Here is a 24,719-nt window from a genome sequence, read left to right on the forward strand (position 1 = left end):
GATTAAGATGAACTCTTGAATAGGTGTTTTAACAAATAGGATTAATCATCATTAAATAATAACTCCTTAAAACTCCATCATGCACAAATAAGCCTTGAGGGAAAGTCATGAAGTATTATTTTAATTCTTCAGTAATGAGCCCCAACTGGGCTGCAACAAGACCATTTTCTCCAAATTCTACTCTACAGTCATTCTTTTTTTCTTTTTAAGCCATTTATATGCAACCAAAAGAAAAAGAATAATATTTTCCCATAAAGTTACTCAGAACACAAGAGTCATAGCTGACTAATTTTGAAACGTGATTTAAAGAGCTAAACTTTATAGCATGAAAAAGTTTGCAGTAACAAGTGCCTGGCTGTTTTTCCCTCAGTGCCAGGCTCTTTATGTCCTCCGGGCCCACCTCCCTCTCACTCTTAGGCACTCTACCATGAAATTATAAGAACTTTCACCTGTTCACCTCATGAACCAACTATTGATGACTTAAATATTAAGATCCTACATGAGAGGATCAAAGAAAAAAGGTTTCCTATCAAACTGCAATTTTACCTGCATCCATTCCCTTCTAGAACCATAAGAAAACTAAGATTTCATAGAGTCTTCCATAAGCTTCTCCTGAGAAATAAAATTCTTTAACTAGACATTCTAATATTGGAACCAAAGTAGCTGGGGGGGGCGGTGGGGGGGACACATGTCTGCAGTCAAGTTCCTTTATGGTGTATCCTTGTCTTTAAATCACAGTATCTCTTAGGTACCCTTCCAGCTTACAAGCTTATAATTCAGAAGGCAACTGTTTTCAGTGACTTAAAATTCTGTAATGTCAAGGAATTCTTCCTTCTATGATCTCTTTGTTCCTCAAAGAACACAAGAAACAGGCCTTTCCAGAACATACACAGGGACAGCACCACCCATCATAACAATTGTTCAGTTGCTCAGCTGTGTCCGACTCTTTGAGACCCATGAGCTGTAGCGTGCCAGGCTTCCCTGTCTTTCACTATCTCCCGGATAGCTCCTAACAATAGGCTCCTCAAACTTTCATCCCACTTTCCACTACTCTCCTTCAGCAAGCAGAGCAGGAAGGGTTTTTTAAGGTAAAGCAATCCATTTCACATTTCTAGGGGAAGTTTAATGCAGTTTCTTTAGCTTCATTTCCTTGAGTAGAAAAATTCAGGTTTCTTCTGCTTCCTTCCTTTAGTTAAATAAATACAAAGGCATTCACTTATTTCAGAGCCTTATTTAACTTGGAGTTTTAGTACAATCATCAATAGACTGGTTCTCCTATAAGGGGAAAAAAAAGATAAAGAGCTTTCTCTACTTTTCTCATTGATCTTTTAAGAATGAAACCAAATAATTACTGTTTGGCCTTTGATACTTTTATTGGATAAGTAACAATTTTGTGTTTCAACTAAAATAGCTGAAATTCTAACACTTATATATAGAAAAGTACATGCTCCATGCTAGCACAAATGTTAACACAGTTTAACACAACACAGTGCCATGAAGAAATGAAAACTTACAGCTTGTTTTGGTGGGTAAACAGGCCTAAGAGGATCTAGTGCCCAGTTACTGGATGTAACATGTTACTTCCTTCTTCATCTAAATTGTTAGGAATCACTTTTTCCTCAACAGCCCTAAGATCAAAACTTTAAGTGGTAAGAAGTAAACCTGCTTTTATTATCAAATTGATCATACTTAGTGGAAACACACAAATTCATGGTTTATAAAACATACTTGTATATACACATGCCTCTAAAGTTTACAGACTGAGAGGGGTATTTCAAAGCAATTATTTTGTAATTGCAAAAGGAAGCACTGTCTATTCATGTTATACACTAAAAACAAATCTACATGCATTTGCTAGACAATCATGAGTTCTCAAAGGGAACAAGGAAGTCGATTTGGTTCATGTACTTAACAACCATACTCTTCATTATTATTTTAGATCAAACATTTTCTGATGTTGCTGAATTTTTTATTTTATCCTTCCAGCTTTAGCAAGAAGAAAACAGTATGATAAAGATTTTTATTTCTGGAATTTGACTTTAAATAACAAAAAGGGAAAGTGATGCAAAAAGAATTAGTATATCATTTTATAAGTTTAATTACTCTTATTTGAAATCTGATAAAATTAGTATTGTTAGCGCTACAGTTTAATGTCTCTCTTCCACTTCCCATCCTTTGTTGGAAGCAAATTACAAACACTGATTTTTTATTTGGGAAATTTATCCTGGCTCAGTGATAATATGGGAAGAAGTTGAGGACTTACCTTCTGTCAATACGCACACTACTTACAATTTATATGATAGTCTTTTAATTGTAATAAAAATGACTTAAAGTTAATTGCTCCAAATGCCTAGTGACAAGGTGGCTTAAATTCATATTCTAAAATGCTTTAAGACAACAGAAACTATCACCCCACAGAAATTATTCTGCTGTCCTGGCCTGTGGACTCATTCCTTGTTTTTCTTATTGGGTTGCCTTATATAAACTCCATATCCCCAGCTATTTTTTCTGCAGTACAAATGATTCTGCAGTACCAAAGGTAGAAGAATAAAAGCTCTCTGAGCTTCACCACAAAAAGAAATGAGAGAAAATTCTCTAAATGTTTGTGTCTCACAGGATATTAGTATCTGAAAAACAAAGCTAATTTCACTTATCACACCTCTAGTACCATTTCTACAAGGCAGGATGGAAAACGGACTTGAAAAGTGTGTGAGTCACTATATTCCTTCCCTACTCTCTAAGAAGTTTGTCACATATCCCTGCACATTGGCTGCAAACCTGCAGAGTTACTAGTGAGACCCTAGTTGAAGAAGCAACTTGAGTTTTTCAGGGACATGAAGATTCTGTGACTTCAAAAAATAAAGAAAAGAAAGAAAATGACCAATAAGTCAGAAAACAATAACTTGATCATATCAACAGGAACCAGAATTTTCTAATACTAGCTCAAAGAAAGCAAAGGTATTAAACAACTGTTTCCTCCAGGGCTTACACTCCAAAGGGAAGTGATTTTAGGTAGGTCACTTATTCCTCAATGACAGGAGCAATTTGGAGTGTAATCTGTTCTGTTTCTCCTTGTCCTAATCAGAGGATTCTAGATCCAACTGAAGCAGAGAGAGGAAGAAGATGACTGAAGCAGAGAGAACTGAAATCAATTTTCTTGAACTGTTTTGAAGCTGTGAGCCAAACTTCTGAACCAGACACTGGATTAGAAGCGTAAGCAAGCATAACAGTGATAGGCCTTTTACAGAAATCTGCCACTGGGGTCATTTAGGCATAAATGGTGCAAGTGGAATAAACTAAAGAACCTCCTCAGGAAATTTACGGCTTGGACCTACTATCCTATTCAGGTCAAGATTTTCTTGCTCTTTCACAGATCTCTGACTGTACATAATGACAAAGACAAATCTTTTAAAAATACAAATGAGGAAGTAGAAGAAATGAAAATACTGCTGCTGTCCACAAATGAATGAAGAGAAGTGGGTGTGGGAGGGGGGGTAAGGATAAGAGTTAAAGGCTGACAATATTAGAACAGTCCCATCAGGCCTTTTCAAAAAAGTTACTGTAACTTGACTAAATAGTTAAAAAGAGAACACCAGAAAATGCTGATTTATACTAGGTATTATCAATGATCAGACTTCAATGATACAGTTTAATCCTGTAATAGAAAAGAGTTTAAAGGAAATATCTATCAAAAGGACTTCCATTTCACTCATTATATAAATCTTCTTGGAGGTCCTTTTCAACTCTTTAGTTTCTAAAAACTATATAGACTTCAATTACCTTGACCTCTTACAACCATTACAACCAGAAAGGAAATATGTGAAAGACCAAATCTATCAATACTATCAAATCTACCAAATCGATCAAATTCAGATTCTTCTGAATTTAAGTTCTGTTTCCAATTAAGCATAGTCTGAGTGAGAATTTAACTCCATTTTATTTCACCTTTTTCCCCCCTCAAACATAAGGTTCTATAAGCACACAAGGCTTTATCTAAAGTTATTGTAATATTGAAAAACTCCTGGCAAAGGTAGAACAATTCAGTAAAAGAAAAGGTCTGCACTCCTAAGGAGGGAGTGGAATCTTATTATAGCATGCTAAATACAAGTATATGAATGAAGGGGCCAAAGCATCAACTATCTGCGGGATACAGAGCAAAATTCATTAGAACCATATTCTCTAAGAAGATGCCAAATTATCACACAAAATTGTTCCAGTTAGCACTGTTCACAAGCCTTATTCCAACTCTATAGACCAGAAAGTCAGAACCAGATTTTAGTCACATCTATGATATCAAGATCAAACTTCTAATTTCTGTGCCACTAAATCCCTTAACTTTCTAAAATGTTTCCTAAGGACCAATATCAAAGGTAAGAAACTAAAGAACAAGTTACTCCATCTTTTCAGGATCCGAATCAGGACTAGAGTTCACTTACTTTCTCCCCCAATCTATGTATTTTGTTAATTTTTTGGTAGGAAGTTGGGTTTCTCATTATTCATTCCACTACCTTAACATTTCTAACATTTAGCAACTGTTCAAGATAACAAGGGAAATGCCTACTCTTGTAGGATGACAGAAACAGAAGTAGTAGCTGACCTAAATTACTGTAATCTCTATGAGCCATTAGAAGCCAAATATCACCCATGGCTGAATCTTAACAGGAAACTTAGCACCACTGTCTATTAGTAAAAATAAGAAAAGACATTTCCTAAATGCCTTGTAATCATATGAGAGGCTAGTTGGTGGGTTGATATTTCTACAGCTTGATTATCTGTTTCTTTACTTCTAGAATGTTACAAAAAGCTTTGTGCAGGAATGGGTCACTAAAAATTGGAAGACTAAGAAAAAAATGGATGATTCAACTTATACTTCCTATCTCCTTTATTAAATGATGCCTTTTCCCCTCAAAACAAGCCCATTAAAACTGTAAAGCATTTCCATTTAAGAGGAAGCTTATGGCTAACAATCTTTTGCAAATTACTCAATCAGAGAATTCCAGGGTGTTTCTCCAGGAAAATATTTTCTTCCCTGTCCACGTTAGAGTGATGCTCTGTTATAGGTGTTGCTGAGGTTACAGAAACTTGGACAGAATTTAGAATGCAAACAAGCCATGTCAGCACATGAATGTGAAAGAAGTAAAATGTCATGTAAAAAAATGGGAGGGAAAAAAGAAAAACCATTGTGCTCCATGTAGTTTAGAAAGGGTACTCAGTTCCATTTATGGTGCTAAAGAGCCCCAATCCCTAGTTCCAAATTCCATGTTTAAAATCTGAAACCTCAGCTTCTAAGCTAGGAAAATTATACCCAGCAGAAATAACAAATTTCAGGAGCTTGCAAAGCTCCAGAGTAACCTTGGTTACTGTTATTTTTTATTGATATTTAAGATAGCAATTACATTGATATTTAAGATACCAGAAGTATAATCTAAAGGGCCTCCTTTCTTACTTCCATCATGTTGCAATAACAAAACACTGGACAATGACCAAAACCTAGAAAGATGTGTGACATTTCTTTCTAAACTATTCAAACACATCAAAGCCAGAAGCCTTAGTTGTTTTAATATGGAGAAATGCAAAAGCACTAAAAAGTCAAAAATATAGTACTCCAACTAGTGCCACTACCAATGAAAAAATTACAAGAAGTAGGCTATTCTGACCATAATGAGTTATTTGGTGAAATACTGAACTTGAAAGGGGACATTACATTTGAAATTATCCTTTTATGTGGAGAATTCTGACCCTGAAAGACCTGGGAACCTCCTTAAAGTTATGTTCTGACTAAATATTATACGCTTGATCTAAAGAAAAAAAAATTAATGTAATTTAACCTGCATCTAATCTCTTTTCACTGTCATTCAATAATCAACTCTGAAACAATATTAGAGGTAAAGGTTTACTATAAATGTTTTAACAGTCTTTGCCTCTGCTCTTTAACTTGGCCTTCCCAATACTTTCAGTCTACTACTGCAAGTCTTAGCTTTGATTACCTTCTAAGGATTATACCATTTCTGCAGAGTCATTCTTACAGACTCTCATTCTCTCTCTCTCTCATCTTGAACCTTTGATTAAAAAATTGCTCACTCAAAGAGCAGGAGTTGATCGAATGGCAAAAAAAATACACACACATGCATTTATGACATGATATGGAATATATGAAATGGATTGTGGAAGTGGGGGAGGAATAAACTTTATTGGCCCATAGAAGGGATAAGGGAAAAGAAGGAAGGAGGGGTGAGGAAACTAAAAAGGAATGATTTAGAGTGTGCAAATATACCTTGTAACCTCCACCATTCAACTTAGAGACAGTTACGAACAGTGAAATACAGGTAGACTAAAGTGAGTTTCACTTCGTAGGTGATGCTACTTGTACCAGTTCTAGCATTAGTAAGTCACCGTTTAGTTCAGACAGGGCTCTCTGGTTAGTGCACACAAGGGTCTCCATCCCGGGCTGCAGTCTGACCCGCCAGTGCTCAGAAGCCATGCTCGTGATGAACTCGCACACTTTCCAGTTCCCCACCTCCAATGGCGGCCAGGGTCTCCAGCCTGCTTAAGCGCTCCAGGCTTCTTCCGAGAACTTCTTCTAGCCGATTGCGTATCACCTGGGCCCCTTCTAGTTCCACCTGCAGAGTTCGGTCTCTCTCAGAGCTGATTAAACATGCCACACATGGAAGGAAAATGAATTAGCCATCAATGTAATGAGTCCATTGTTGTTGTTTAGTCGCTAAGTCGTGTCCGACTCTTTTGCAACCGCATAGCTGTAGCCCCCCAGGCTCTTCTGTCCATGGGATTTTCCAGGCAAGAATACTGGAGTGGGTTGCCATTTCCTCCTCCAGGGGATCTTCTGGACCCAGGGATCGAACCTGTGTCCCCTGCATTGTAGGCAGATTCTTTGCCACTGAGGTACCAGGGAAGCCCATAATGAGTCCATAGATGCTTCCAAAGAGCCAACAGTGCCACTCTGAGCCATGAGACTCTAGGAGACACATTTTACTGTGTCTCTAGAATACAATCAATGAATGTGGTCTTTGTTGTGGCACCTGTGTTCATCGCTGGTAGACTAGCAAGGTCTGCTTTCTGTAAAGTTTGTCCTTTTATCCGAGATTCTGGGCCAATCTGACATAAAATTATAGTTCCTAATATTTAGCTAACACCACTATAAGGTTATAGGAGAAATTTCATTTTCTAACTGAATGCGTTGCTGCTGCTAAGTCGCTTCAGTCATGTCTGACTCTGTGCGACCCCATAGAGGGCAGCCCACCAGGCTCCCCTGTCCCTGGGATTCTCCAGGCAAGAACACTGGAGTGGGTTGCCATTTCCTTCTCCAATGCATGAAAGTGAAAAGTGAAAGTGAAGTCCCTCAGTTGTGTCCGACTCTTAGTGACCCCATGGACTACAGCCCACCAGGCCCTCCGTCCGTGGGATTTTCCAGGCAAGAGTACTGGAGTGGGGTGCCACTGCCTTCTCTGAAAAACCAAAACCCAGGAAAAACTAACTGTAAACTGAATTCATGTTGAGCCAAGTAGGGTTGGTTGCTACTGAAGGTATATGTTTTGTCATTTGTTAACCAAACTTTACAGTACTTTGAGAAGGAATCCAGTTCACAGAGTCAGATTCTTTAACAAGTAACACAAGTGGTCCTATCATACCCTTCCTCTGCCTTCATTTTCTTGAAAGAGAAAGAAAACAAATTTGACTCAGCAATACATTAGAGAAAGCTGAAGAGTGACAAAAATAAAAATTAGGAAACAAAGAAAGGGGCTAGGAGGGAAGACAAAACAAGAAAAAAATAAAGAGAACAGAAAATGTACCAGAAAGATAATAATATATATGACCAAAAATTAAGAGGTACAGGAAAACATATTCATCATGATGGCTATTGGTAATCTTGCAGTAATAGTAGCCATAACAACAAATATATTTTCTTCAGTGACATTCAGTGAATATCAGGGCCCTTTATAGTCTTACTCTTATTATTAGAATATAATGAAGCAGCCTTTAATAGGACAAGGAGCAGACAAATGAAAGAAGTATACAAGTTCTTACTACATGCAAGGTACTAATTGAGACACCTGACATGTATTCTCATTTGATCTTTGCAATAACTACATGAAACAGGAAGTATTCCTGACTTAATTTAGACGCTGAGGCTCAGAGGAATCCATAAAACGAATGACAAATTGGACCCCAGTAATGGTCCACTTTCTTTTTCTTCCCACTTTCTAAGCTGTAGGCATCTTCACGTAATGAGGAATAAAAGGAAAAAATGCAGTCACTCTCTCACCTCTCTGGATGGGCATGGAACTTCACCAGACTGCTATAGAGCTGTCTCTCTGCCTGTAAGGCCTCATTGAGCCGACTCCGCTCATCTACCAGTCCTTCGAGCATCAGCAGCAACTGAGGGGAAAAAGAAGTGAAGCAACACGCAAGCAGAAACATGAAGCCACAGTTAATTCTGAGAAAGAGATCAAAAGAACGTATTAGCACGGACAATGACTCAAACAGCTCACTATCTCATTACTGACTTAACCTTTCTATATAGTATGCTACAGTTTTCAAGTCAATGTCATATTTGTCATAAAGTTTTTATCTTTTAAACTCTGTAAGGCAGAATTCAACTATGGGAGGAAGAAGAAGAAAGAAGAAAACAAAGCCAGAAACACAGGAGACAGGCTAAGAGGGAGGAGTGGGAGACAAAGCCAGGATAGGGCAAGAGGGACACAGACAGCAGGACTCACAAGTGCTCTTCATCCACTGAGTAAACATTAACTGGGCCCCTTCTCTGTGCCAGGTTCTAAGGACAAACTTACTATCCAGCTGGGGAAAAGACATCCATCAATCACAGACAGGTGTCACTGTGAGCTACAGTAAAGTGCTCTAAAGAAGACGACCTGTGATAATGCATGACCGGCAACCTGTTTAAGGGAACTGGTAGCGTTAAAGCCAGTTTGGAGTGAGATGAGTAGTTAGTGTCTAGAGACATGGTAACAGAGACACGGAGGAGTACAGGTAAACCGGTCTTTCGATTAATAACAAGATTGGCACTCAAGAAAGGTCAGATCTGGGGCAGCGGTTACAATGGAACCACACGTGGTAGAAAACAGCACCTGTGGCTGCTACTGGCCACGGTGGGGAACTTGGGAGCACAGATTCTCGATGAAATTCCAGCAACAGCCACCATCATAAGTAACTGACATCTTGTTCACTGCTGATATTGCAGTAAAAATAAGGCCTGTACTCCAATAGCTTACTTGTTGTCTTCGGTTTCCAGACGTTTCCTGTCCTTGTGATTCTACTGAAGCCACTTTTTCCCGAAGAAGCAAGACTTCCTGGGTCAGGCGTTCCATAGCTGGGATGTCTTCAGGATCAACCAGCTGCATCTGCAGGTCCTAAAAGTAAAAAAACTAGTAATAAAAATAGTAATAAAAAAAATGCTATTCAGCAGAGGAACAAATGCTCTTGAAATAATCTACTACGCATTAAGTGGGATATTAATAAGCCGTGATAGTAACAATAGCTTCTTCATGAAATCTGAGCCACTCTGATATCAGTCAGAGAGAATATGGTAACACCAAGAGGCTCAAACAAGCACCGCATCCAGAAGACAAGCACCGGCACAGGGACTCAATGAATCCAAGTGCTGTCTGAAGGTGAAGGTATTCTGAGCTGTAATCATTTCCAAGAGTCTTTCAAAAGCTTTGAACGACCTTTATGAGGTCTTCCTTAATCTGTATGGTCCTGGTCAGGGACTCCATGTCAGCAGCCTGAACCTGCAGCTCTTGCTCCTGCACAGCCACCATGGACTGGAGTGCAGACAGTTCCATCTGTGGAGAAAGAAATCCTGAAGTCAGTGGGCAGAGGAAATAGTGGGTGTCATGGTTACATTTTGACACTGAAGCAGATGCTTTTCCATATCATATTATTATCAACCAGTAGTGCAAATAAAAACTAGAACATGAATAGTGAGCTACTGGATCAGATCCATAAACCACACCGTGTGATATCAAAGGATGTTTCATAGGAAGTTGTAATGTGGTTTTAATGATGTCCTCTACTTTTTGTTAGCACTACAAAACATACCAAATTGGTTTGTTTTTTTAATTTTTTTTTTTTTTGGCTGTACTGCATGGCATGTGGGATCTCAGGGAAGTCCAGAAACATTAGTCTTAATTGAGTGTATGTGAGAGAAACAGGAACAACATAATGGCTAGGGTAGAACCGAAATTTTAGAAAAGGAGGGAAACTAGGGGATTTTTTTTTAAACTCGTATTTTTAAAATACCACACAATTTCACATCCTCAAAACTTGAGTCATATAACATGATTCTGTTTGTAAGGAGAGATGTGGTAATGAAAAGAAATACAATAAGATAATTTCATCACAAATATGAACACAGGTTTTATATTATAGATCTAACTATGGGAAAGAGGTGGAACAAAAACTGAGGAGCTATATAGACTGGCCAACCAGACTTAGTTTAGGGACCCATGACACTGTCTGATCTTCTACAGTAGAGGCGATGGTGACATAAAGGTTTTTTAGTTTTAGCCTGTAACCCTATATTGTGGCCCTAAAGCTTCCTCTCTCTTCATCCAAGTTGGACAAACAATTAGTTGTATAGGGAGGCAGAAGGGGAAGGGATTCTGTAAGGCTGAGAGGCCTCTTCTAAGAAAATGATGAAAACTGTCACTAGAAATAGAGCATATGGATGGGAAAAATTATCTGCTCCGGGAAAGGACTTCTGAGGAAGCATGCTGAGTCGCAGAAGACCTGAGCTTAAATCACAGCTTTAGTATTTTCTAGCCACATAACAATTCCTCTCCATCTTTTAAAACAGTGTTTCAGCTTCTTCTTCTGTAAAATAGGGCCAACATTAACCTACTTTGCAGAGTTGTAAATATTAGTGCTAATTTAAATGCCCAGTGCAGTGTATAACATACAGCAAGTTCTCAATAAACATTATGGATCTTTCTTGAATGTCTCTTGTTCTATGTTTCTAAAACTAATTTCATGGATCTGTCATAATTATAAGCAGCAATTATATAGCACTTCATTTTTTTCACAAGTCTGCTATCATTATTTTATTCCAGTTAGATATGGGTAAAGAAAACTGTGTTCTTTCAGCACTTAAAAAGTTTTAAGCAATTTCTACTTTTCTCTAGAAAGAAAAAAGGCTCAACTTGCACTTGGACCCAGATATTATACTTGGAGAATTTTACTCTTTCCTTTTTAAAAAATTTTTTTTAAAAAATTTATTTACCTTTAATTGGAGGATGATTGCTTTACAATGTTGTGTTGGTTTCTATAATACATCAATGAATCAGCCATAGGTACACATATGTTCTCTCCCTCTTGAATACTTAAAACTCTTTTGAAAAAAAAATAGGAACTTAGAAATTAGACTTAACTAGAAAACTCACCCGACTTTCTCTCTCTTTTTTAGCCATGAGCTCAAGTTCCTCTTTGGCATTACTCAGTTCTTTTTCCAGCCCCGCAACTGTATCCACCTCCCCTAAAGATGAATACATAGTGCTAGTTACAATCAGTATCAACATAATACGATCTGTGCTGCCTTGTTTCTGAGGAATTTATTCTAAGATGCAACCCAATAACAACAAAACATACATACACAGGATGTTCTTTGCAGCATTATTTGTAATAACAAAACACTGCAATCCATCTATAAGCCTATAAAAAGAAGATTGAATACATATAGTATATCCACACGATGAAGTTCTATATATAGCTGTAAAAAAGAATGAGGAATATCTTTATGAACTGATATGGAGTGATTTCTAAGATATTAAGTACAACAAGCTGTTTAGAAAACAATACATCTATGGAGTATGTTTTATGTCAGGAAAAGGGGACGCATGCATGTTACATATACACATAGGATTAATCTGCTTACTTCTGTAAAAAGAAACACAGGAAGGATACCTCAGAAATGAAACCAGTTGCCTTCAGAGGATGAGTGAAAACAGGAGAGAAAGGACAGAGAAGTAGATGGGACTTCTGAGTACACTTTTCTCTATTTTTGAGCTTGGAACCATTTTAATGTTTTATTATCAATGGGTAAAGTTAGTTCAACAATAATGAGGAAGAAAAATCCAAAACTGAATACTAACAAAAATGAATGAAACTAAACGGCAAATAGATAAGATAATCACCCAGAATACAACTTAAAAAATTAATCCAAATAATTTTTGAATCCAATATTCAACTGTACATCCTCAGTTGGAAATATTCTAAGGATAATAAGAATTACAAAGAAATTTTAAACATTATTTAATAGATTTACTTTTGATAGTGGTATTCATATAGCCATTCTGAAACTATTTTTCTGTATTATGCAAATATATAAATATAGTGATGTTATAGGTAACCAGGTTTCTCAATGTTGGGAGAAGGGAGATATAAAATAAGGGAGAGAAAGAACTTTTACTGTTAAACTGGAATTAGAGGAACCAGTATCAAAAGGTGTTACACACACACATACACATCCTTAGCTCTTTTCACTTAAAAGGGCCTAGAAGCAAAGGACATACCTGAAGTTATGAACTTATCTTATGCCCAGGTATTAGTATATAAATGCTATTACCCATTAAAAGGAACTAGAGAGCTCCTTGAAGTAATGGATAATTTCAGGGCTGAGGCAGGCAAAGAAAAAGGTAATTATATAACATCTTGTGCCGGAGTGTATGGAAGTAATCAAAAACTGATGAAGAATTATTGAAAGGACAGAGAAACAGTTTGAAGGGGCTCCAATTAGCCAAATCCCAAATAATTTGGTCATCACGTGGAAGAATGACAGAAATGGGTAATAAAATATTTTTTAAAAAAAAAACAAGCCATTACTTCATACTTCATACTTTATATCATACTTCATGATATAAACAAACAAAAGGAACAGAAAGGATAGGGAAAGGGCACCTCTTCTTTATACAAGAAGACACATTACTAAAGAAAGAAGAAATTTTAGAAACAGAAAATCAGTTTTCTAAACTACCAAAGTAACAGTGGGTACAAGCAAGCTTGAAGATGCTAAACCACTGGGTGAATGGCTGTGGGAAACAGAACCATCAACACCTTAAGGTATTTGGGCAGATCACTTATCTCTTATTAATTACAAAGGCGAAAATGAACCTTTACAACGGAGACATCTGGTGGATACAACCTTAACCGAATGACTAAACTTAACATCACTGAACATAACACAAGTAGTAACATGGGCTCCTGAGGCATTGCACCAAGAAAGATATCACCCAAGCAGCATTCTTGCCAAAGATGTTTAACTTGAATCTAACCACGAGGAGACAATCAGAGCCAAACTGAGGGCCATTAGCTGGCCCAGAGCTTTAAAAAATGCCAGTGTCAGGGAACAGACTTGTGGCTGCCGAGCGGGGATGGCGGAGGGCTGGATTGGAAACTGGGGGCTGGCAGATGCAAACTATTATATACAGAATGGATAAACAACAAGGTCTGACTGAATGGCAAAGGGAGCTATATTCAATAACCTGTAATAAACCATAATGCAAAAGAATCTGATAAAGATATATACAACAGAATCACTTTGCTGTACACTGGGAACAAACAGCACTATAAATCACCTACACTTGAAATTGAAAAAACTGCTAATGCCAAAAAAAGACAAAAAAGGCTAGAAAATGGTTCTAGATTAAAGGAGACTAAAGAACCATGACGGTAGGGAGGGAAGAAAACAACCAGCTATCAAGAGTATTACAGGGACAATGGAAACCCTGAAAATAGACTGCACAGTAGATGCTAGGACTATGTTAAAGCTACATTGACTGAACTTGGTAATTGTAGTTACCCAGGAGATTGCTCTTGTTTAATGAAGTATTTAGGGATGAAGTGTCATGATCTCTGCAATTTTTAAATGGTTCAGAAAAAACATTACATCTGTGTACACGCACATACATGCAAGAAATGATGCAAAAGTGGCAAAATGTTAACAGTTGGTGAATCTTAATAAAAATGTACATGGGTATTCACTGTACTATTTTTGCCACTTTTATATAGGTTTGAAATTTACAAAATAAATTGGGGAAAGATGCTTTTTTAAAAAGGCAAATAGGGAGTAAATTAAACAAATCCAGCATCTTTACCCTTCGACTAGAATAAAGTTTCCCACTAAAAAATGATTACCTGCACAGCTTACCTATGAATTCCACAATGCCCTATACTATAAAACAGACACAAAGTTTTTACATTCTGAAAATCATTTAAAAAACTGTAAGTTAATTCTTCAAGTCCACAACACTTCTATCAGCACTATAATCACCAAGTCACTAATCATGGTGAGCCCCTGTTTCTGTAACACTTCTCCAGATCCTGATATTTTGGTCTCTGAGACTAATCTAAGGCATTCGTTTTGAGTTTTGCTCACACCTCACATATAATTCAGTTACTTTTATGGAGTTCAAGGCCTACAACCACCTCTTGGATGGGGCAGAGCTTGGCAAATGACTCAATGTACACTGCCTACTCTTCCCAATACTGTAATGTAGCTTATGTCTAGATGTAGTAAGTAGCCTCAGCTTGCTTCAAAGATACTCAGGAGAAGGTATCAGCCCCATGGTCCTGCCGTGTAGGTTTGAAAACACTGCCTCCTGCATTCTTGAGTCCCTGCAAAGCTATCTGAAAAGGAAAATTAGGATGCAGCTTCTTTGGGCCAAATTGTATAGCCAGAACAATAGCTTTAATTCAATGTAAGGTAAAGTCAGTTCTCCCAAGAACAGATATATCTTCAGTCTTTCAGTGGAATCCAAGCTTATTTTTTCCATTAAGGTAGGAAAGGAAAGAGTCTTGGCCAAATCTGTTAACAGAGTGTTACAAGAAGGAAAGACAGAGATTCCTTAATGAAATCAAATTTGATACTTACCTAACGAGGACCTGGGTACGCTAGCATCCCCTTTGGCAGTCAATGAAGTGCTATCATCTCTGGAGGGTATATGCACTGAACCCTAAAAATTGGAAGAGTTGGGGGATTTAGGAAGATACAGGAATCATGATCACAATGACAGGACTTGGAACATCCTCACACAACTTGGAATTAAAATTATCATACTTATGCCTCAGATATATGAAAATATAAGAAAATATATATATTTTATATATATATATATATATATATATATAAGAAAATGCAGCTGGCATAAACATCTATACAAGTCTATAGTTCTTACTTGATCAGTTTGCTCTCCAAGATGGGGGCTGATGGAGGTAACTTCAGCTGGTCGGTTAGAGAGGGGTGCTTGGGACATCATGAAATCTTTCCCTCCTAAATATTGGCGCAGGGCCTGTAATTCTGAATTTCTTTCCATTAGAGCTTGTACCATCTTTTCTGCAGCAGCCTAGTAAGGAAATCACAAGCAACATGAGACAGAGACTCTAATAAAACAAAATTTGTGTTCTGATGTCATTTGTTAAAAGCCAACCATTTAAAAAAAAGTTAGTGGGGCTCTAAGAAATCGTTTCCTTGCTTTCATTTTACAGGAAAAAACAGTCAAGGAGTGGAAAGAAAGTCTGTCATAGACAGAATACTGGAAAAACAGAACACAACATGTCTATCATAGATAAACTCATCTGAAATTGGTTCTGCTAGAAATGCCAGGCTAATACCATATTGAACTGGGTAACTGATGTCTTTCTTTACTTGGGGATACATGTGCCTTTGGCATGGATGGTCTTGCTCAAACATTTGTCATTTGCATGGTTTGCTCCCTTAAAATGTCTAGGAAAGTGTCAGTCACTCAGTTGTGTCTGACTCTTTGTGACCCCATGAACTGTAGCCTGTCAAGCTCTTCTGTTCATGGAATTCTCCAGGAAAGAATACTGGAATGGGTTGCCATTTCCTTCTTCAAGGTCTTTGCCAAATTTCAACTTTTCAGATTGGCCTTTTCTGCATTTCCTATCTAAATGCAGCAAGCTCATCTACTCCCAATTTCTGCTGACCTGCTACATTTTTTTTTACATTGCACTTACCAGTAATCAATATATCTATTATTGTCTCTCTCTCCTCCAACACCTGCAACTGGATGAAAGTTTTCTAAGAGCAAGCACTGTGATGTTTTATTCAGTGCTGAATCCCAAGCTCCCAGAACAGAGTCTGGCCCATAGAAGGCACTCAATACATAGGCACTCAAGACCTAGATATTGAATGAATCACACAGGAACATTTTATCAGACCACATGACCAGGAGAATCTGGACCTCAAAATCACACCAGTTTATTTCATTTCTAATCCCATAGTTTACTAAGACACATGATGGCACAATAAGGAAAAAATTGATAAAGAACCTGCCTGCCAATGCAGGAGACATAAGAGACATGGGTTCGATCTCTGGGTTGGGAAGATGCCCTGGAGGAGGGCATGGCAACCCACTCCGGTGTTCCAGCCTGGAGAATCCATATGGACAGAGGAGCCTGGTGGGCTATAGTCAACAGGGTCACAAAGAGTCAGACACAACTGAAGCAACTTAGCATGCACACCACATAGAAAGTCTGCATTTAATTAGAAAATCCAGAAATAATAAACTAAGACTAAAATTACTAAGAATGTAAGATGATGGATATGTCAGATATAGCATCAACTATCTCTGGGGAGAATTACTACTGTTTTAAATAAGAATCTGAGCCCTCGCCATAACTTCTAAGAGAAATGAAAGAACAACCTTCTAGCTTTAACATGGAAAATTCAGACTCTTTAGGGATTTGGACATAACCATCTTAGATGTAACAGTACGTTATTAATTTGCCTTAATAAAAAACTGTTAGACTATGGGAAGAAACAAAGTAAATAATACACAAGATATCTTGTGTCATACATATGATCTAACTGGCTTGACTCTTTCTAGTAATGCTGCTTTTAGCACCACTCCCTCAAATGTGGTTCATGGACCAGCAGCATCACCATCATCTGGAAGCTTGTAAGAAATGCAGATTTTTGAGGCCATGTTTTTTAAAAGCTATTTGAGGGATTGTTCTGCATATAAAATTCAAGAACCACATCTAGAAGAATACAATCACTACTCTTCCTTGAGCTGAAGATCTTTTGTAATTTCAGGCATCTCTTAGATTCCATTATTTTACTACAAACGCATACACAACATATATGTATATATTAAGTGTAATAAGACTAATTCTTTCACATGACAAAAGGGTGAAAAAGAAAACTCAAAGACTCATTAGTCTCCTGCTAAATTTTTAAATAATTTACAATGATTTTGTTAGGTCATTCTAAAAGCAGTTTCTGCAGCACAAAGCAGCATGTTTCTAACAAAATGTGTATTTACTTCAGTGGGCCTAAGAATTGGATGAGTGGAATATAACCATCCCATACTAAAAGGAAGCATTAGAGACTATTACAGTCAAATAACATAGGCAATGGTAAGAATCTATTTCCCTCTGAAAACTGACTAGGGGGAATTCTGAGTGACAGGTCCCTGAAATGTAGCACAAGCCAACTATATCAGACTCTAGCCTTTAGGAGAAAGATATATGGAAATGAGGATTAAATTAAGAATTTGCTTTTGAAATATTTGTGGTACATATACACAATGGAGTATTACTCGCCATTAAAAAGAATACATTTGAATCAGTTCTAATGAGGTGGATGAAACTGGAGCCTATTATACAGAGTGAAGTAAGCCAGAAAGAAAAACACCAATACAGTATACTAACGCATATATATGGAATTTAGAAAGATAGTAACGATAACCCTATATGCGAGACAGCAAAAGAGACAAAGATGTATAGAACAGTCTTTTGGACTCTGTGAGAGAGGGAGAGGGTGGGATGATTTGGGAGAATGGCATTGAAACATGTATAATATCATATAAGAAACGAATCGCCAGTCCAGGTTCAATGCAGGATACAGGATGCTTGGGGCTGGTGCACTGGGATGACCCAGAGGGATGGTATGGCGAGGGAGGTGGGAGGAGGGTTCAGGATGGGGAACATGTGTATACCTGTGGCAGATTCATGTTGATGTATGGCAAAACCAATACAATATTGTAATTAGCCTCCAATTAAAATAAATAAATTTGTATTAAAAAAAGAAATATTTGTGCATTGTTATTTTGAAATTACTATATCCCATATTACTATGAGATTGTTTATTCTCATCATGGCTTTGAAAAAAATCTTTTCTTCCCTCTTAAGATAACTCAGACTTTACATGAATTAAGAGAAAATGTACAAAGAATAAGCTTCCCCATATCTTGGGTAGAAACAAAATATCACTCAAGTCTTGATAATTTAGAATTGAAATCAAAACACTCCAGAACCCCATATTTCTTATGGTCAAAATGATCAGAACATTAAGGAAAGGAAAATGTTATCAATACATAATGAACTTAATGAGTGGGAATATGTATTATTTAGGCACCCTCCAAAAGCAAAGTGTTCTAGAAATAGTTCATATGGGCATCCCTGGTGGCTCAGCTGGTAAAAAATCTGCCTGCAATGCAAGAGACGTGGTTTTGATCCCTGAGTTGGGAAGATCCCCTGAAAAAGGGAATGGCTACCTACTCCATTATTCTGGCTGAAGAACTCCAAGGACTGTATGGCCAAGGGTCACAGAGTTGGATACGACTGAGTGACTTTCACTTGATGATTCATGTAAAACTATAGTCTAGTCAATAGGCTGAAGGAAAAAAAGCTAATAGAATGGACTTAAGACAACATAAATTTTACAAGTTACAAGGGTCTGATGCTTTCTGTAGTGTGGACTATAAATGTACAGGGCGATGCTCTCCCAGCCTGTGCATTAGTCCTTACGTGGCTCTCCTGCTCTCTGGTGCTCATGGACTGAAGCAGGCCCTGAATCTCCATTTCATATTCCACTGCTTGCTTGTTCCGATCACTCAGAAGGTCCTGCAGCATCCTTTCCTTCTGCTGTAGACGCTGGCACAGCTCCTCAACTATCTCAGTCTGCCCTGGTCCAAGTTTGCAGAGCAATGTTGCGGTAAGATCCTAATTCAGGAGAGACAGTGTAAGTTCTGGAGGAAAGAATTCCCTCTAATACACATCAAAGGGCTTAAAAGAATCTTTCATAGAAGAGACAGCAAGTATGATGTTTTACTCATTTTTGTTGCCCCAGATCTAGCACAGGCCTTGCACATAAAAGACTGTCAATACACAGTGAATGAACACTAATAATACAGAAAAAAAAAAACTTAGAATGACAACTTACATGTTGTTTTCTAAAATAAGTCCTTTCCTTATATGCTCAGGGCACATAATATTGGGGATAAAGGGGCACTCAATTCATTTATTTTCTCCCCAGTTTAACTTTATAGGGGAACACACAATGATAAACTGCAAAAAACAACAAGCACTGTTTTTATAAGCATGGTGATGTAGCTCCTAGGTCTACACTAGGAGGTAATACATGGTGGTTAAAACTGCGGAGCCACACCATCTGGGTTGCACACTGGTTATACCACTTATTAGCTATGTCACTTTGGATAAGTTAATTCACCTCAGAAGTCTGTTCCCTTGACTGTAAAAGAGGAATAACAGTATGTACCTCATAGGTTTGCAAGGATTCAGTGAATTAGTATCCATCTTAAACGGGGCTTCCCTAGTGGCTCAGTGGTAAAGAATCTGCCTGCAGTGCAGGAGATCAGGGTTTGATCCCCGGGTGGGAAAGATCCCCTGCAGGAGGGCATGGCAACCCACTCTAGTATTCTTGCCTGGAGAATCCCATGGACAGAGGAGCCTGGTGGGCTACAGTCCATAGGGTTGCACAGTCAGACATGAGTGAGGCGACTAAGCAGTAGCAGTAAGCTCTTAAAACAGCGCCTGACGCAGCATATGCACCATAACAAAGGTTAGTTACCATACTGTGGGTATATTTTTTAGATCTCATTCTCACATAACTTCTTTGAGAAAGATAATTGTTCCCTTGAGTTTATAGGCGTAGGGGAAAAATTCCCGTGAAAGCCAATGACCTGCTCAGGCACAGGATGGAATTAAACACTTGGGTCACCAGTCTCTCAGACCTCAAGAGTCCTAATCCAAGACTGAGATTATGTCATCACTAAACCGACAGCCCGTAAGTTAACTAAATCCTTGCCTCCACTTCTTTGTTCCTGTCATGCAGAGATGTCTGTAGCTGCTGAATGATGCTTTCTTGCTCCTTCTGCCAACGGCTAAATTTGGTTTCCATTTCTTCTTTCAGCCACTGGAGGTTCTGACAGGTGGCAGACAACTGTTCCACTTCCAGGCCTTTGGACCTCAGGAGACTCTCCATACTCTACAGTCACAGAGACAGCAGTTGCTAAGTCAAAGAGCCACCCCACACTCCTCAGCATGAACAGGAGACCTGACTCACCTTTACATTATCTCCTCCATTATCTTATCTATTTATTTTGCAAAAGGAAAAACTGTGTATCTAATCTAACAATGCCATATTAGTCTATTTTTTGTTATTAGAAACTCTTATCTAGTTTGTAGAGAGAGAGATATAATGTATGTCCTAAATAAAGTATTTTGGAGGAAGTGAAGAACTTCTTTAAGAAGTTCCAGATGGTTAGATATTAAAGATCTAAAAGAAATATACAAAAATAGCCCAGAGTAAATATTAATAAGAGAAACAAGGACTCTTGACTGTGGTTATACACAGACATGTACATAATATTAATGAGAAAAATACAATATAACAGTTGTATCTGAGCAATGGTTCTATAAAAGCATATAAACACTGGCAAGGATTAGAAATAAATTAGAGCTATGAATCCATATTCACTGCCCTGTCCTACAAAGTTCATACTAGAAGTGCTAAAACTTCTCACTCCATAGTCTATGATAACAGAACTAATGACTGCTATTTTTGTTTGGTTTTGTATTTTTTAATATATAAAACACATATCCTGATTTTCAGCAAATGATGGAAGGGGTGATGCTTCAGGCTTGGAATCCAAGTGGGAGAGGGATGCTGAGTCATGACGGCGTTTGCTCTAACCTGCATGGTAGCTTCATTGGCGGAGAGGATACCGCGCAGCCTCTCTAAGTCGTGATCTCGCTCTCTCATGGCAAGGTGAAGCTGACGCAGTTCTTTTTCCTTTTCTTCTAGGCTGGAGAACTTTTCATCTATAGCCCGCTGCAAGCAAAATAAGCATCCCAAAGCTCCGTAAGAGCCACTATTCTGATTACGCTTATTCAATAAGATTCCAAATATAAAAGAATAGAAAATCAACTCCAAAAAGCAGCAAATTCAGTTAACACACATTTCTATAGTCCCTCTGGGGACAGAATAACCCATAGCATCATGAGCAGAATTATGGTACATACCTCTAGGGCAACATCTCTATCTTGTATTCTTTGCCTAAGTTTCTCAAGCAACATTTCATTTGCTTCAAGGGTTTTGTCTGAGTTATTTCGGTACTGCAGGAGCTCCCGAAATTCCTATCAGGACCAAGAAATAATTTCCTTTATTCATTTTACTTAGTATTAACTGAATTCCTACACTGTGTCAAGCAATCTGTTAGTGTTTCAGGATAAAAAACACAATGTGATCACTCTCAAGGGGAACACAGTTTAGCAGAGATAGCAGACACACAAAGCGCTAACAATTCTGCATCATATATATGTGAGTATACAGAAACACATCTCCTGGGGGAACACAGGACGCACTGTCTAACTCTGCCTGAAGGTGTCACTAAAGTTCGCAGGAAGGAGGTCACATTGCTCTTAAAGCAAGCACTAGGAGTTTCCCAAGAGGCTGTGTGAGGTATTTCTGTCAGAGAAAAAATGTAGGTATAATATATGTATGCGTATTATGAAAAAAATCATATGGTCAGTGAAGTATAAGGTATTCAATGTGACTAAATCTTAGAGTAGGTGGTAGAACTGACCACTCTCTCCCTTAGTCTTCCATTTTTTCCCTATAACTTACATTTTATCACCTAAATAGCTGGATATATAGAGGTCTTCAGCGGGAGCAGAAGACATATCTTCTCTTCATCTTCCTCTTCCTGGCCTGGTATCTGACTCACAGAGATGCTTAATAACTATTGGCTAAATATTTACCGCTGAAGTCTTTCCGGTCTGTAGTTCTTATTTCCTACACTTGCTGGTTATCATCTTGGTTCACGGATTGTACTTTCTATTTCTTTTGAATCCTCCTGGTTCCCACATCTCAATGATCTACATGTAGGAGGTACTCAACACAAGTGGACAGATGATATGAACATAAATGCCCGTGTCCTGTGAACCCAGTTTTAGCTGAGTCATTCTGTGGACTCACCTGAAGCAGCTGCTCTTTGTGACTCAGACTGTAGTGGAGGTGCTGAATGTGCTGCTCTTGGGTGCGAATCTCATTATATTTTTCAGCCTCCAGGGTATGAAGCTGTTGGCTCTTACTCTGAAGTTCTCCTTGTAGCTGCTGTAGGGCTTTTTGCAATTCCTGAATTAAACAGATTCCCTTTTTCAAACAATCTAAAATTTTCACATGGTCATTAGATACAGAGGCCTTAAAACTTTCAAGGCATAGAGACCAAAAAAATAAAGTAGCAAAAAGTGCCATTCTTAAAATTACGAAAGAAATACTACAAGGGTCAAATAGGATGAGGGAAACTATGGGAACTGTGGATGGGAGTATTAATACTCTGATTCAATACTTACTTTTTGGCTTAAAAGTGATATATCTACATAAGCACTAAGTGGGATTTGGTTCCAGTGTAAACATGGATCCTTTATCAATAAGCTCAAGGATACACGATTACTACCCATGCTTTTAAATCTTAAAGAAGAACTGGGAGCATTTTTTCCAAGCTAACAAGAAACTATTTAAGAATTATGTGTTTTAATTTTTTAAAAAAGCACACATGGCTAACTATGCAGGCCATTCCTCTCACTCGGTTGGTCTTCCTGCTTTTCTGTCTCATGACTTTTACCCACCCTTCAAGAATAATCTTAGACAATATGCTCCTTTGTGAAGCTTTCTCTGGCTCCCTCAGCTCTCCCTATATATTCCTATAGGATCCTTATGCCTCCTCTATAATATTTGCCACACTGAAATACTGTTTACAAGACTGTCTCTCATACTATATTACAAGTATCTTAGGAGGAAAGTGCCTGTGATACTCACTCTTTTATTTCCACAACACAGCCCAATACCTGGCATACAGAATAAGGGTTAGCAAATGTTGAACTGAATTACTTAGATTAAGTAAGTTCAAAACAAGCTATCCCTATAAAAAGTTATGACCACGGCAAAGTTCACCTTTACACACTGCCACACAACGATTAATGATTTACTTGGTTATGTTTCCAAGAAGCCTCTTTCTGCTGTTCTCTCTCCTGTGCTGCAGCCTCTACAAACCGCACACATCGTCTAGCATCAGCCAGCTGCCTTTCTTTTTGGCGTACTGCCCTCTGGAGCTTCTGTATTTCAAGCTGGCTGCAGAATAAAGCACTTTGAAGATCAAGCAGAGCCACCTGTTGCTGAGCTGGGGAAGTACCCTCTGAGTTCTGAAAAGAGAGAGAAAAGCATCGTCACAAGAAGGCCCGGCACTGAGCAGCCAAGAAGACCACCGAGACCAAGACCGTGACTGAGAGTGGCACATCCTCAAGTGATGCCTCCTGCCCTGGGTGATCCTCACATACATGAAGCTGTTTAAGCTGACTCTGGTGCAGCATTTCTCGAAGCTTAGCCATTGTGTCGTTTTGACCTTCAATCACCTGGTACAACTCCTCGGTCTGCAAACGAGAGAGGGGGTACCAAACATATTAGCAAACTAAGTATAAACTCCATTATCTTATTATCTCACCGATACAGATTTTAGTAGCAGGACTATTCCAAAATACCAATCTAGATGACACGACAATTTCTCTAAGATCTGTTAGGCTGAAAATATCCATTTCTACAAATTATAGGATACTTGTCTACTTTGATAGGAAAAACATTTCCTCATAGGTCCATGATTGCCAAACATTTTACCTCACTTTCCCTGCTTTTCAGAGTTTCCTTGAGGTTTTGAATTGTATCATCTTGCTTCTGAGATGACTCCTGAGCAGACTTCAGTTCATAGCTCATTTCATTCAGTTTTTCTTGAAGCATCTGAATTCAGTAAAGAAAAACAGTTTGGTAGGTCAATGATTTCTTTTACTCTCAAATGCGACCATGAAATCTGTCCTCAAATCTAGGTTTAAAGGATTTCTTTAGGGGATGTTACGTTGCTATTTTCCCCCACACAGTGTAACCATTAAAGTCTTAAGTCAATCAGCAAAGTAGCAGGAGACATGAAATACTTCCTTCAATACTCAATTGCTTCAACTCTCATGAGCTGTGCTTTCTGTATGACAGCAGCCATACTGGGGGTACTTGTCCACATGAGTCACTGTGGAGCCTTTATACAAAGACCAAGGAGCTTTTGCTGTCTACTACATGACAGGACACAAGGGTAGAACAAGCAAGGGGTGCTGCGTCCCAAACTGTGGGAATCTTCTTCTAAGCAGATGTTAAAGCCCACGGGCTGTATAAAGGTCAAACGTTAAATCAAAAGCATAAACTTCTTGTCTCAGTACCTTATACAGTTAAAAACCATAGTCAAGTTTTAATTTCAGACCTAAAAGACAGCAGAAATTCTGATCTGTGCAGAACAGACTAAAACACTTGAGACCGGAAGGAAAGAGCTACACTTCTAAGGACATAAAGAAACCCTGTGATCCCCAAGGGCGTGGTTTTGATC

The 24,719-nt window shown here is 38.2% G+C and overlaps 1 protein-coding gene across 38 annotated transcripts in view; it reads right to left on the minus strand.

Annotated features, from left to right (window-relative positions):
- PDE4DIP (phosphodiesterase 4D interacting protein) overlaps nucleotides 1–24,719 on the minus strand; it is a 238,485-nt gene that overhangs the window by 44,426 nt on the left and 169,340 nt on the right. For all 38 annotated transcript variants that reach the window (XR_233909.5, XM_059885018.1, XM_024990000.1 and 35 more), the window contains 15 exons: nucleotides 23,969–24,088; nucleotides 23,635–23,727; nucleotides 23,287–23,499; nucleotides 22,274–22,432; nucleotides 21,319–21,432; nucleotides 20,990–21,127; nucleotides 20,102–20,281; nucleotides 18,802–18,996; nucleotides 15,207–15,374; nucleotides 14,903–14,984; nucleotides 11,418–11,509; nucleotides 9,705–9,821; nucleotides 9,249–9,386; nucleotides 8,282–8,394; nucleotides 6,518–6,645 (listed from right to left, as the gene is read on the minus strand). Coding sequence is in view for 37 of the 38 variants with exons in the window: in XM_059885018.1 (XP_059741001.1) it covers nucleotides 6,518–6,645; nucleotides 8,282–8,394; nucleotides 9,249–9,386; nucleotides 9,705–9,821; nucleotides 11,418–11,509; nucleotides 14,903–14,984; nucleotides 15,207–15,374; nucleotides 18,802–18,996; nucleotides 20,102–20,281; nucleotides 20,990–21,127; nucleotides 21,319–21,432; nucleotides 22,274–22,432; nucleotides 23,287–23,499; nucleotides 23,635–23,727; nucleotides 23,969–24,088 (2,050 nt within the window). In the remaining variant the exon portion in view is untranslated. The remainder of the gene's footprint in view (nucleotides 1–6,517; nucleotides 6,646–8,281; nucleotides 8,395–9,248; nucleotides 9,387–9,704; nucleotides 9,822–11,417; nucleotides 11,510–14,902; nucleotides 14,985–15,206; nucleotides 15,375–18,801; nucleotides 18,997–20,101; nucleotides 20,282–20,989; nucleotides 21,128–21,318; nucleotides 21,433–22,273; nucleotides 22,433–23,286; nucleotides 23,500–23,634; nucleotides 23,728–23,968; nucleotides 24,089–24,719) is intronic.

Source organism: Bos taurus, chromosome 3, assembly GCF_002263795.3.
Source record: "Bos taurus isolate L1 Dominette 01449 registration number 42190680 breed Hereford chromosome 3, ARS-UCD2.0, whole genome shotgun sequence".
Lineage (NCBI taxonomy): Eukaryota > Metazoa > Chordata > Mammalia > Artiodactyla > Bovidae > Bos > Bos taurus.